This window comes from Notothenia rossii (assembly GCF_949606895.1).
Source record: "Notothenia rossii genome assembly, chromosome: 10".
NCBI classification, from domain to species: domain Eukaryota; kingdom Metazoa; phylum Chordata; class Actinopteri; order Perciformes; family Nototheniidae; genus Notothenia; species Notothenia rossii.
In genome coordinates, this window is record NC_136908.1 from 26,842,781 (window position 1) to 26,856,152 (window position 13,372).

A 13,372-nucleotide genomic window follows, 5' to 3' on the forward strand; every position below is an offset into this window, starting at 1 on the left:
TACATTTATTTACAATTATTAGATACAATTATTTTAATGATAATTTGTTCACTTTATTTTGTTAATTGTATTTATTTATTTAATTGTGTAAGTGTTCTTTCTGTGTCTTTTAACATTATTAGCCAACTTGCCATAGCTATGAACCCGGAAATGTTGAGGATCCCAAAGTTTTATGTTAGAAATGTACAGTAGGGGTCCCTAGCACGTAGAAACTGCCGGATGCTAACGTGCATATTAGGGGTGTAACGGTTCACAAACATTTCGGTTCGGTACCTACCTCGGTTTTCAGGTCACGGTTCGGTTCGGTACGTTTTCGGTACAGCAGAAAAAATTATCACAAAACATAAAATATATATATATATATTTTTTTTATTATTATTAAACTGTGAATAATGTATTCACTCAAATAAATACAAAATATAATAAAATAAACATTAAGGTGCAGCATTTCGATGAACTGAAATAATCTGTATTTGAACTGTACTGTAGCCTACTAGTACCTAAGCAGCCAGTTTGACATTATGACTTGCTTTTCATTGTATTTTCATGTTTTTAAAAAAGAAATTAACTTGTCCACATTGCTTGCTGAAAGGGCAGATCTGCTGGCACTAACAATGTCTCCTGCTGTGGAGAACACCCTCTCGCTAGGGACAGAGGTAGCAGATACAGCCAGGTAGCGCTTTGCTAACATGGCAACATAAGGATATTTGGCGTTTGTAATAGCTTTGGCTCGGTCTGAACTTTTTGCGAGTGGTGGAGGCTTAAATGCTAGTGGGAGTTGGGTTTGCACTTCAGTCTTTTTTCTTTTGGTACCGGTGATATTCACGTTCGGGTGATGCCTTTTCAAATGAGTGTGCAAGTTTGATGTATTGCCAGCCGCGTAACCAATTTTAGTTGAACAATGCCGACAAACAGCTTTGGTTCGGTACACCTGTCTTTGTCCGTCATCCTTGTACGTAACTGCGAAACCAAAATGTTCCCAAACCGGAGACTTCAACGATGCTGGAGGATTTTCAAGCTCAACTTTATCTGCGTTTGCCATTTCCTCAAATTACCGACTACATTTGAACGCATCCCTGCTCTCATAGTATGCCTCTCGTCCAATGAAATGACTTGCTCGCTCTATGACGCGTTGAACCCAATGTGAGCAAATTACTCTGAATGCTGCGACGCAGCACCTGAGATTACTTCCAAAAAGTTGTTCACGTTCTCAATTGTTTACGTTTAACGTTATATTCGTTCGGTACACTTCGGTACACACGTGTACCGAACCGAAGGGCCCGTACCGTTACACCCCTAGTGCATATGTTGGGCAATTTGCACAATTAGCATAAGTTGATCAAAATTAGCCCAACGAGAGTTTAAATATGGCCAGTTTCTAGTTCCAACTGCCATTTCTGATCATGAAAATGTAAGAAATTGATTTAGCATCCTCAATAAACCGCCAACTGTAGAAATAGCCTATAATGCTAATTAGTGCAACTTCCAAATGCTAATTGTAAAAATTGCCCAACATATGCTAATTGCATTCTGCAGTTTCTATGTACTGGGGACCCCTACTATACATTTGTATTATAAGACTTTGGGGTCCTCAACATTTCCGGGTTCACAATGGGACTCTGAGCTGGCAGATAGAATGTGTTTGTTATGTTTTTTGATTTGTTAGAAGCATTGCAATCGCATGTGTTTTTATCCATAATAATGGTGTTTCAGAATAATAATAATTTGAAATAGGGTTGTGTGAGCTCACCTGCACTCTTCACTCTCTACACAGAAGGACGTTCTGAACACACATATTGACATTTTCAGATGATTCTTTACTAGTAATAATTCTAGTGCAATGTTTAGATTTTTCATATAATGTTTTCTAAAATGATAGCAAATCAAATCTCATTTCAGAAAAAAAGTGTCCCTCCCCCCTACCTGTCGTGCTCTTTGTCGACCAGGTGGTAGCGGGCGCGGAAGGCCACCAGGTGAGCGTAGTAGGCCGGGGCGGGGATGGAGACGGAGCGCGTGCAGCGGACGTAAGTGTGGCACAGCTGGTAGGTGAGGAGCTGGAACTCGTCTCCGGTGAAGCAGTTGTCATCCCACAGAACGTGGTAGTGGGACGGTCGGCTCGTACCCTGAGGGGGGGGGGGGGCAGTTAATCACACACGAGAGAAAGCAGCTCCGTGGAGACGAGGCCTGGCTGCTCAGCACAAGTCTATCTAACCAGGTGTGGTTGTGGAAGTTGAAATAACCTTTGCTATGTTTTCACAGCTGATTGGTCCAAGTATAAATAACATTCAGAAGCAGAACAGTTCATAATTTTAAAGAGAATGTCAGCACGGCTTTAAAAGGTTCTTCAATCTGCAGCAGTCAGTCTAAGTGTACTGCCATAAATCAGTCTATACAGTGAAAGGTAATGCAAACATAGGAAAGAATGACCAATATCACTGCAAAATGTTATACCCCCCAAAGAAAAAAGAATCACATTTTTGTGTAATAATATCTTCTTCCTGCACTATATCAAATCACTTAAAAAAAAAAAAAAATGGTGTTTCTTTCTGAGACTTTCCAGTGACTTTGCCTGTATGTGTGAAGCGTACCTGGATTCCAGCGTGGCTGCAGAGGTAAAAGTCGAACTCGTAGGGGTGAGTGATGTCCGTGTCCACTGTGGTGCCAGCAGGAATGTTTCCACTTCGTCCAACCTGCAGGTCATTTAACAAACTGATTACAAAGAGGGACATACTGCAAAAGAAATCCAATTGATATGCATGAGCTGCAGTTTCAAATCTTTCTTTGTTTACTCTCAGTTCATGAGCCTCTACTCCAAAACAATTCATCAGAACTTTATTTATGCCAGGAGAAATTGTTTTTTGTGACAGTTGCTCCATTTTATAATGCAAAAAAACGATTATTAACTATAATGAAAATATGTTTATAAATATGAAAAATTAAAGTAAGAATGTGCACTAAATAATATTACAAATAAAGATTGATATAAACATAAGTAAAATGCCGAAAAAAAAAAAAAAAAAAAGAATCAATGTTTGTTGTTTTTGTTTAATATAACAAAAATAAAAAGTGCATTTTTGCAGTAAAACAACATGTGCAAAACATACAGTAGTGTATTGGTATGAATAGGAAACAGGTGGAGTAAGCAGCTATAATAAGAAGTTGCAGAAATATTGTCCCTCCTCTGTGTCACTCACCCGCTCGTTGCGATCTGCACAGAAGAGACGTGTGTGATGGCGTTTCTGTACCACAATGTAAGTGATGCCCGGCTGGTACTCCTTCTCCAGACTGATGCAAGCCTCCCTTATGGCCAGCAGCTCGTAGTACAGCACCTGCACAGGAAACCACAATCATTTTTACTAGTATGTATATAACCTGCAGCTCATCAAGAATGTTAGATCATGGGCTGGCTTCATAATAAGTAAGTCAAAAGAAAGAATAGAGTGTGTTACATGTCTGAATTGCCCCTCTGACACCCCGTCCCTGTAGAAGATGATCCTGGTTGGCTTGTAGCGGGTGGATTTGTAGAACTGGATCAGGAGCTCTTTCACCATGGAGGCCAGGTCCTGGATGACTTCCTGTCGGGGCCTCTGGACCCGCACTGTAGCACAGTACCTGCTTGGGTGGGCGTCCATGCTGCCCACAACCTGGAAGATCAGACAGGAAGTCAATTGTGTGGAAATGCCACTACCTTACCATAAAGGACAGCTCACCTCCACCTCAAATGTTCCCTCTCTATTGAAAAACACTGCTAACTGTATTAATGCACAGACAACAGTGTGAATCTACTTATGGACACGTGTAGTAGTTCCTACATCATACAGCAAGACAGGGCTCGACATTATAAATGGCCCGCTGGCCCGGAAGAACTATTTAGATACCCCGGGCCAGCATAACGTACTTTCCACTTGCCCGCTCGGGCCATTACAAATATTGCTTTTTTTTAAAAAAATTGTCCTGTGGTATTGGTATTTTGACTAGCAATTTAGTTAAATTGTTTCGTTTATTAACGCTACAACATAGCCTTTCGTGAGGCAGTTGTTGTTGTTGGGTGAAAAGCAAACAGCTGTTTGCTGCGGAGCGCTGTGTGAGCAGGCTCCCGTGAGCGGGAGCGCGCTCCTTCTTCGCTACAGACTATCGCGCCACCCAACCATTCGCCAAAATATTTTTAATACGAGCCGTAACCGGCCAAGCGGCGTGCAAAAAACAATCTTCAAATAAAAGAAAGTCACCGGAGGAGTTAAAGGAGAGTGACAGGGAGTATGAGAAGAAGAGGGAGATAAGGTTTTAGCCACACTGTAACGCGTCCTAAAACCCTTTTCTAATCTATCGATTAGAAAATTATGAAAGTAGGGTAACAAAACGTGGAGATTATCCGGCTGAACAAAACGTGCATTTATCCAACAGGCTCGTTTTCCACAGACCTTATTTCCAGCTATTTTCCAAAACCCTGTGGAGAAATCCCATTGCTTTTTGTTGAGGGGAACCAGCAGCTTACTTCCTGGTTTTAGGACACGTCACTGCACCTCTCAATATGATGCCAATATAAACAAGGTCTTCTGTCGACTCTGTAGATCAATGCCGACCTATGCTGACAAGTAAGTGAAGAGTAGAAAATATAAAAAGGTATTGGCTATAGGGAAATGTCCCAGAAGTTTAGGATAATGAAGGTTCTAATCTAATCTACTACATAGCCATTACATTTTTAACTCCTAATGACAGGAAGGCAGAAAGCTCATCATACAAATAATAATACCGTAATTTTCGGACTATAAGCCGCGCCTTTTTTCCCATTTTTCGACCCTGCGGCTTATATAACGGTGCGGCTAATCTATGGATTTTTACAGCTAACGGCCACTAGGGGACCTCCTAAATCTATGGATTTTACAGGTTACAGTCCACCACCTTTAACTCTATGGGCTCTATGGCCGGTCCGCGGAACCCCACCTTTAAGCGGCGGGCTCCAGCAGGAAAAGCTGGAGGCCGGAAAAGAGTGAGACAGGTAGCGCGCAAAGGTAAGTGGTACGAGAGACAGAACGAGAGCAAGACAGACAGACATTACGAGAGCGAGACAGTTTGTCCCCGTACCACTGGTTGAAAACCACTGATGTAGATCACTGCCGGTACGTGCGCTGGGAGCGCACCGTTTAAGTTTGAAAGTTGAAAAGTTTTTGTGTCTGAAACGCTATGTGATATAGTACAGTTTACACAGCAAATGTTCTGTAGCTACTATTGCACTAAATGGTAACACTTGAATACGTTATGCAAATATGCAACTTGTTTGTTGAAATGTTAATAAATGGGAGCTTCCTCAAACAGCCATCTCTTTCCCGACAATCCGTTCTGTGCACGAACCCTTACATATGGTAATTAAACATTAAAACACCTGCGGCTTATAGTCCAGTGCGGCTTATATATGTACACATCATTCAATTTAGCTGCTGCGGCTTATATTCAGGTGCGCCTTATAGTCCGAAAATTACGGTACTCATAATAATAGCAGACATTTTTTAACAATGACCACAATATCATTATTTTAATAAACCAAATATGAACAATTAGGAATAACTGATGATTCAAATGTTGTAGTACAAGTAGTAATGTAGTTAGTGCATAAATTACTATTGCAACAAATGTGTTAATTTTTTTCATTATAAGTCAATTTTTTTTTGGACGAATGCTCCGGGCCAGTGGTTACAATGGTGGGGCCAGTGATAATACAATTCCACCGGCCCAGAGGGCCAGTGGCATTTTACCCTTAATGTCTACCCCTGCAAGATACGTCGATCATTTTAAGTGACTAGTTTCTAGTAAGAGAGATGAATGATTTTCAAATGTATTTTTTTTCCTTTGTGTACCAAATAGTTCCAATTTATTAAACAATTGTGAATTTTTGGAATTCATTTAAGAATCAGATTTTTTAACAGTAAATGTGTTTTATGTTGGTGTGTACAAAAATGAAAACAAATGTGCCGTTTTAACATGTTTTTCTTACATTAGTACCTAACAATATAAAAGGAAACACTCTTCTGTTCTGTAATTTCTAAATGATTAGCAGGAGGGGAAAAAAGGCCAGGATTTTCAAACATGTAGCTTTGTGCTGCATTGATAATAGTGCTAACTTGTGCTTGCAACAAAATGTTCTTTAAAGTCCAAAATACAGAGAAAATTAATTTCCCAGCAAGAGACACAGTCTGATATCAGTGGGTTAAGTTAAGAGGAGAATACAAGTTGTCCAAATGGCTGATTCTGAAGTGAAGTCTCACCGCTGCAATAGATGGCTTCTTCCCATCTCCTGCTGGAGGATGAGTGACATCGGCCCCGAGGAAGATGACAGGCTGCTGGAACACAGAGGGTCTGCGTGGACAACAAGAGACACAACATTATCTCACCATCAATCTGTCATGGCTCAACACAGTCTTTTCACAGCAAAAAGAGTGAGCCAAGAGAAGAACATATCAATGTGACAAGGTGATACAATTATCTTTAAATGCTAATAAAAGGAGGCCGATAAGTCCATGCAGCAAGGTCCAACAAGCTCTTAGTGGATCTTTTCTTGCTGTGTTGATTTTACAGGGTATATGCAGGAATCCTGAGGTCAAATTTAATACCTTTTAAGACCTTTTTTAAGACCCTTTCCATACATTTTAAGACCTCATCGCAACTTTGAGTTCTAACCGGTTACATTGGCGACACACTTTACCTCACATTTACTATATTGATTGTAAGATAGCACAACTAAACAGAGTGCAGATAGACTACTGAAGCCTCCTTTCCACATGAACTTCAACCTCTCTGTGAAGGTCAGGTTTAATGCAGTATGCTGCTTTGTTGCTTCTGTACTCTGTGCTCTTTCATTCCAGTAAAACTCCTCAGAAACCATTAGAAACCAGTATTTGACCAATAAACGAAACAATTGACAAAACTTTGAACTATGAAATATGTTAAACTTTGGTGAGCTTCAGCGGGGTAATGCCATAGGAGCTCCCTCTCAAATACCCAGGGGTTAAATTGGGCTGGGGCTGTCCGGGGCTAAGCCCTGGCACATAGCACGATGCTCTGACGTCATCACCCTCACACATTTGTCATATGTTTACAAAAAACGATATATATGTTAACACTTTTCTCGTTCTTAATATAGACTATATTTATGGTCTATATGTGTTGACTTTACTTTAAAATAGCAGATCTCTGTGACCGGATATAGTTTGGCTTAGACCCCGGCCCCACGAGGACGCATACGGTAAAACACATACGCAAACGCAAAAAAGTCTTCCGTTCACACGCATTTGATTCATTAATGTGTCCTTTCACACTTGACCGCTGGAAATGCTGGAAATGCTGGAAACGCTGTAGTACATATGCCAGGCCTGTAAGTGGCGCTGCTGCCGCCACAAAATACACCAAAAGCAGCGAAGAAGACCCCGGAGCATGGTTTTCATGGTTGCCCTTCTGTTTATTCTCCGCGGTGGACGGCGTGTTCTCCTGCTGTATATCTCTCAGGTAGTCCACCAGCAGATCAAAAACACCCACCTCTCCGCCTCTTCCAAGGGACGAGGGAACCGTGCAGCAGAGTTTCCGTTAAAAAAAATGTTCCGTCGGTCAACATGTCCGTTAAAGTTTAAATCTTCCGTACAAAATTAGAAAAGTGCCGATCAGAGGTCTTCTTTGTTATTTATTGAGCTTTAAAACAAATTGATAACGACTCTGTTCTCTGTATAATAATATAAGAATATTTAATAAACGGTGCCTGCCTCTCTTTTCCTCCCCCTCTTCTGACAGCCCAGCAGCAGCAGGAGACGTGGGGAGAGGGAGGCGGGCTATTTCATCGTTATCAGAAAATGATCATATAGGGCTTACACACGGAGCCGTTGGACCCCCAGAGCGTTGCGTATGCCGGTCTACCCACCTTGGGACCCCCCACCCTCCCCCCACAGAGCGGAGCAAGGCAACGAAACTTAAAATAAGAAGCAGCATTTTACGGCGCGCTATGGGGGCAGCCTTGAGGGGGTTTCCCGACATGTCGTTTCAGTAAATTAAAGGGTGTTTCATGTTGTCGTTGCTGTGGGACTTCTTAATACCTTGGAAAATGCCGTTTAATACTTTTTAATACTTTTTAAAAGCCTTAATTTTTGCTAAATTGATTTATCAACTTTTAATACTTTTTAAGACCCCGCGGACACCCTGTTTTACCGTTGGTGTGGAACCAGGATGTTGTTGATTCCTCCCAGCTTGACGTTGATCTTGAGGCAGAGGTTAGAGAGGGTCTGAGGGGATGTCTTCACCACGTTCTTCACCTGCACACACTGCGTGGCCATGCCCAGCAGGGTGTCCCCCACCCGCTTCACCTCAGCTGTGGGTCAGAGAGAGGGGATATTCCTTTAAAACACTGCAATCAATTTTAATGCATGCACTTACATGTAGGCCTGTCACGATAATTAATTTTGTTGGACGATACATTTTCCCAGAAATTATTGCGATAAACGATAATATTGTCGGCACCGTTGTATGACCATTTTAGACCACTGACATAATGATAATATATAACAATAATTCAAGCACATCCTTTCAAACATAACTTTGTATTGAACATTCAACATTGCAAATGAAATGTGAAACAATATTCAAATATATAAATTATATATAATAAATAAAATAAATACATTTAATTATAACAAATTAATTAAAATCACAAACAACCAAAACAATCAATTAAATAGAGGAAAACAGAGCTCTCTCTCTCATATATATATATATACATAAAAATAAGTAAATATGAGCAGCACACATTGTGTATCAAGCAAAACAACCCTCCTTAAAACAACAGTCAAGTGTACAGTCCACTGTCCATACAAAGACCCAGATGCCTCAACAGGCCATATCCAAATCTGTATCAAGCAAAGATTTCGAGCAAGGAACACCAACATGTTTGCATTGTCAGGCAAATGCATCTCTGATTGCAAACTGTCGAGAAGGTGGGGGCTCTCCATCTGCAGCTGCCGTGTTTGCTCCCAGCTGGGAAAACGGAATGGGGTGGTTGTGTATCAGGAGCAATTTAAGGTTGGTCGTATTGCTAGCTTTTGTTGCTACCTTTTTAAAACAAATGCGACACACCGCCCGGCTCATTCAAGTCCGTAGGTTCGCCTTGTTGATTTGGCTTGAATCCAAAATATTCCCACACCGGAGATGTGGTATTAGGTTTGGCAACCACTTACATTTAACTTCAAATTCCCCTCGAGTAAGTCACACGTTGTCTCCTGCTTGTCTCTATATTATTCATTTGGCTGCTACACTGCTGCACGCGGAGTGTCCTGACCTGGCTGTGTCATGGGCTGTGTGTGAGCCCCGCCCCTCACAGCACGCCGGGCCGGCAACCACAGCACTCCTGGCTAAAATTCTGGTCACATCCTTATGTAAACATGCCTACTTACATGCCTCACAAACGTCATACGATTGAATTGAGGCTACATTATGTCAGGTCAAGAGGTCAAGATCTCACTTTTCTATACACACAGACTATTGTTTTATAGAAGTGTTCATTTTTGTACCGTAGACGGGTGTTTTCCCCGGCAGGATGACGATGATGAGCTGCAGCCCGGCATAGGTGTTCTTCAGGTGTCTGAACATGGGCTCCACGCTGTCTGCTCCCTGGGCGTATTTACAGAAACAGGGCTGGCCTTGGATTGGCATCCCAGCATCCTTTGAGATTTTACGCAGCTGGTCTGTGAAGCTCCTTAACATAAAGGAAGAAACACATTACCCTACATGACACTTTTCCTTCAAAAGGACCAGCCTTATGTTTCTAACATCATCGCATGTTTATTGTTAGGAGTAAATATGTGTTCAAACTGTATTTTCAATTCCCAGAAAAATAAATGTCTTGCCTCCAGCAAATAAAAAATAACATAACAACAACTCTGTTCTGTCATACTTGGTCATTTTCTAAATGTGTTTTAGATTAAATGCATTTGAAATTTCTTATCATCTCATATCCATAAATGTTCATTATCCTTCCTTTAATATGTATATTTTTTTAGCACTCCAACTTAACTTATGTAACACTAACTTTTATTATTGTTTTTTTTTTTTTATACCCATCTGATTCTATTTTAGCTTGTTTTATTAAAACATTTTCTCATGGCTTTTTAATGACTTTTGTTAAATGTATTTAAATGTCATTTTATATGATTGTTGCAGTTTATCTAAATTATTGTCATGATCATCTAAACAATGTGTGGAGCACCTTGATTTGCCTTTGTGGTGGGACGTGCTATAAATGGCTTTGCCTAAACCAGGGCAAACAGTCATTCTGCTGAACTCACTTGAGGATCTCCTCTCTGCACTGCCTCTGGGTTGCGAAGCAGGCAATGGCCCACATCTTGATCTCCACTCCGGTGTGAAACTGCTTCCCCCTCATGTCCCACACGCCGTGGCTGGGCGTAGCCACCGTGCGGTTCTGCAACGACAGTGCAGGGTTGATCTCCTGGGGCTGGTAGTCACACAGAGACGTACAGTACAGAGGACAGGACAGTGTTTGGATTCAAAGATGTAAAGAGCTCAGGCAGCCAGTGGGAGATCAAGCTCATGTGATTCTTTGAAAAGGCCGATCATGGCATTAAGACTAATTGTTTTCGGATCGGGTCATGCATTTAGCGTGTATTGCAAGAAAACAGAATTGTGTTGCAGACATGCAAAACAGAGAATTTAATGAAAAAAGCTTCCCTGTATGATCTCTCAAAACAGCATTCCGAGTATGAAAACAGCAAATCTCAAAAGTTAAAGTTCATACGCATTTATAGAAAAAGATGACAGCGATGCAATCAGAGAGAATTGTGGTATAAAGCGTGAGCAAATCAGATATACATTTATCTTCTTTTTAAGTCATAGGGCCTCCACAGACAACCGGATGTGTGTCTCATTTATAAATAGGTCATATTGATAACAAACTTTCATTATGCAAGAAGCACACTGACTGATATTTTGAGCCATAAAATGTTAAGTCATCCTTTTAATCAGATTTCTTGACCAACTGGAGGATACCCAAGTGTCTCAAACACACACATGCATATGAAGCGTGATTTAAAGGGAAGGTACCATAAAGGGTTCAGAGCTCACCCTGCCGCCATATTGCAGCATGGGGGCCGGCAGGACGCGGCCCGTCACCTGAGCCATCTCGTCTCGCACGCGGAACTGAAACTCCTGCACGAACGGGTCTGCCTCGTAGTTTGCACTCCGCACCTGAGAGGAGAGGACATATCTTTATTTTACAGGATAAAAAAAGAAGAAAGAAAAAAAGCCGTTTTGTTTGATGAGCACAGGAACTCACCAGCCGGCTGATCTCCTCCTGTCGGTCTGGAGCAGAGCGCGCTGTGGCTTTGATCATGGTCGACGTCTGGTTGTCTGTCAGTTTTTTAATGCAGCGCTGACCAGGTACAATGTTGCAAACCTAAATGGAAAATGGCAGCTCAACTTCAGGCTAATCACATTGCACATTGGTCCTTCAAGTAGTTGACTTATGCTTAAAGTCCTGAGTTAAAACACTAACTTTGAGAAAATTATGTAAGTTTGATGCTGCATATTTTTTTTACATTTCAGTTGTCGATTTAAAACCATGCATGAAAACTACACCTCTCTTTCATGTTGCAGTTTGACCTCATATTTATTTGTTTGTGTATCTATTCTTCCTTTATTGTACTCTTGACATTACTGAAAATGAGAACATGCCCTCAAGAATTCCACACGTTTAAATAAAATAAATAATAAAGGTTGAACGAATGAATGAATCCCTCTTTTGATCCAACCTGATTCTGAAGAAATTACCATTTTGTTCCAGTTCACTCATTCAGCTTGAATTTATATTATTGTTGTCAAATTTCCCAAATGTTACTTGCATCTCACCAACAATTTCTGACATTCTTTAATTAAATTATCCGAACAAATCTGAGATATGGGCTGGTTTTAGTGGTCTGGAACCAGACTAAGCTTCACACATGCCGAGGCAAACGTTACAAGCAGTCTGTTGGATATGAATCAAAGATTTATTGTATATGACACCTATACTTGTTTATGAGAAAATAGATCCTCTACCGTCTGAAACAGTAAACTTTGAATATTGTTTTACACTAAAACTGTCTTTTCTTTAAAACGTTACCATCCACAATGAAAAGTAATTTTTTAAGATGTATCTTCCAAAAACTGATTTGACCAGCTTCGGCCGCGGCATCCCTTTAAACGTCAGTCCTTACCTCCAGGGGCAGGTAGGTGTGCTTCTGCTCCTGGCCCACCTGCAGACAGGGCAGGTGGGGGTACTTGAGCTGCAGGCTGTACTTCTCTCTGAAGTACTGCGCCACAGTGCGTTCAACTGTCTGACCGCTCTCAAGCTGCAGCGGAAACCTGAGGATTTGAAGGCGACAAGAATCTGTTAATGACAGCTTTGATTGTGAGTTAACAGCTTCAGCGATGCGAAAACATACGTCTGGAGGCTGGCGGGGCGTCGTGTTACATTGCAGACTCTGTACTTCCTACGCATGGTTCCACAGTGTGTCACTTCCACTTTGAGACCTGTGAAGTCAGGGAAATACGCAACATTTAGGTGACTGAAGCTTTTATTCATTAGAGTGGAACAACTGAGAGGGCTTAGATGCCTACTTGACCAAGATCCAGCTTTTATCTGTACCTCCTTTATGCATCAAATTAAAAAAGCATTGAACAATGAATAGTCGACAAAAACATTAACAAGTCAAAGTATCTTCTGATGCTATCACACAAAGCAGTGCATGGTCTCCTCGTACTGTAGCTCAGTGAACGCAGGCGCTTCCTTTCCTCAGTGACGTACCTTTGATCTCTTTGGTGAACTTGACCCTGTGGGAGTCGGTGAGAGGGCGGGGCTGCTCGTCAATATTGTGAATGTCCAGGACCTCGCACATGAACTGGATGACTGGCTGGGCTTTATAAAACGCTGTTGCTGACACTGAGGAGATAAGAGAGGAGATCAAACTGTTAGTCATGAAGGCAATAACTCAGGTGCAGATGAGGATTTATTTAGAGTCATGAGACAGAGATTACCCAAATGGTACAGCCCAAAGCTGGGTAGCTTAGCATAAAGAATCAGGGAAAACAGCTAGCCTTACTCTGTGAAAAGGAAGTATAGAGGCCCAATTCCAAACTGACCCCTACACACTATCACTCCGTTTGAGCGTTCGTGTGGAGCGTCTGCCACATTAGGTGTCATTCCAAACCAGCCAGTGGGAGTTATGAAGCCCCCCCCAACAGCTTAGTTTGCATTGACTTAACCAGCTGCCCTACCTAACCATGTGCAATGTTGTTTGTATCCATCATGAAACAAATAGGTCTGTGCATTTTATTTCTATTATTT

At 41.4% G+C, this 13,372-nt stretch overlaps 1 protein-coding gene across 6 annotated transcripts in view; it reads right to left on the bottom strand.

Moving 5' to 3' along the window:
• LOC307021718 (protein argonaute-3-like) overlaps positions 1-13,372 on the bottom strand; it is a 32,619-nt gene that overhangs the window by 4,519 nt on the left and 14,728 nt on the right. The window contains exons 7-20 of one of the 6 annotated variants that reach the window (XM_079654089.1): positions 12,833-12,967; positions 12,471-12,558; positions 12,243-12,390; positions 11,324-11,443; positions 11,113-11,235; positions 10,320-10,453; positions 9,546-9,730; positions 8,191-8,350; positions 6,264-6,354; positions 3,450-3,644; positions 3,195-3,329; positions 2,589-2,690; positions 1,924-2,123; positions 1,751-1,783 (exon numbers count right to left, since the gene is read on the bottom strand). In XM_079654089.1, coding sequence (XP_079510215.1) covers positions 1,751-1,783; positions 1,924-2,123; positions 2,589-2,690; positions 3,195-3,329; positions 3,450-3,644; positions 6,264-6,354; positions 8,191-8,350; positions 9,546-9,730; positions 10,320-10,453; positions 11,113-11,235; positions 11,324-11,443; positions 12,243-12,390; positions 12,471-12,558; positions 12,833-12,967 — 1,849 coding nt within the window. Of the gene's footprint in view, positions 1-1,750; positions 1,784-1,923; positions 2,124-2,588; positions 2,691-3,194; positions 3,330-3,449; positions 3,645-6,263; positions 6,355-8,190; positions 8,351-9,545; positions 9,731-10,319; positions 10,487-11,091; positions 11,236-11,323; positions 11,444-12,242; positions 12,391-12,470; positions 12,559-12,832; positions 12,968-13,372 lie in introns of all 6 variants that reach the window. The other 5 variants (XM_079654086.1, XM_079654088.1, XM_079654091.1 and 2 more) reach the window with 5 other exon arrangements.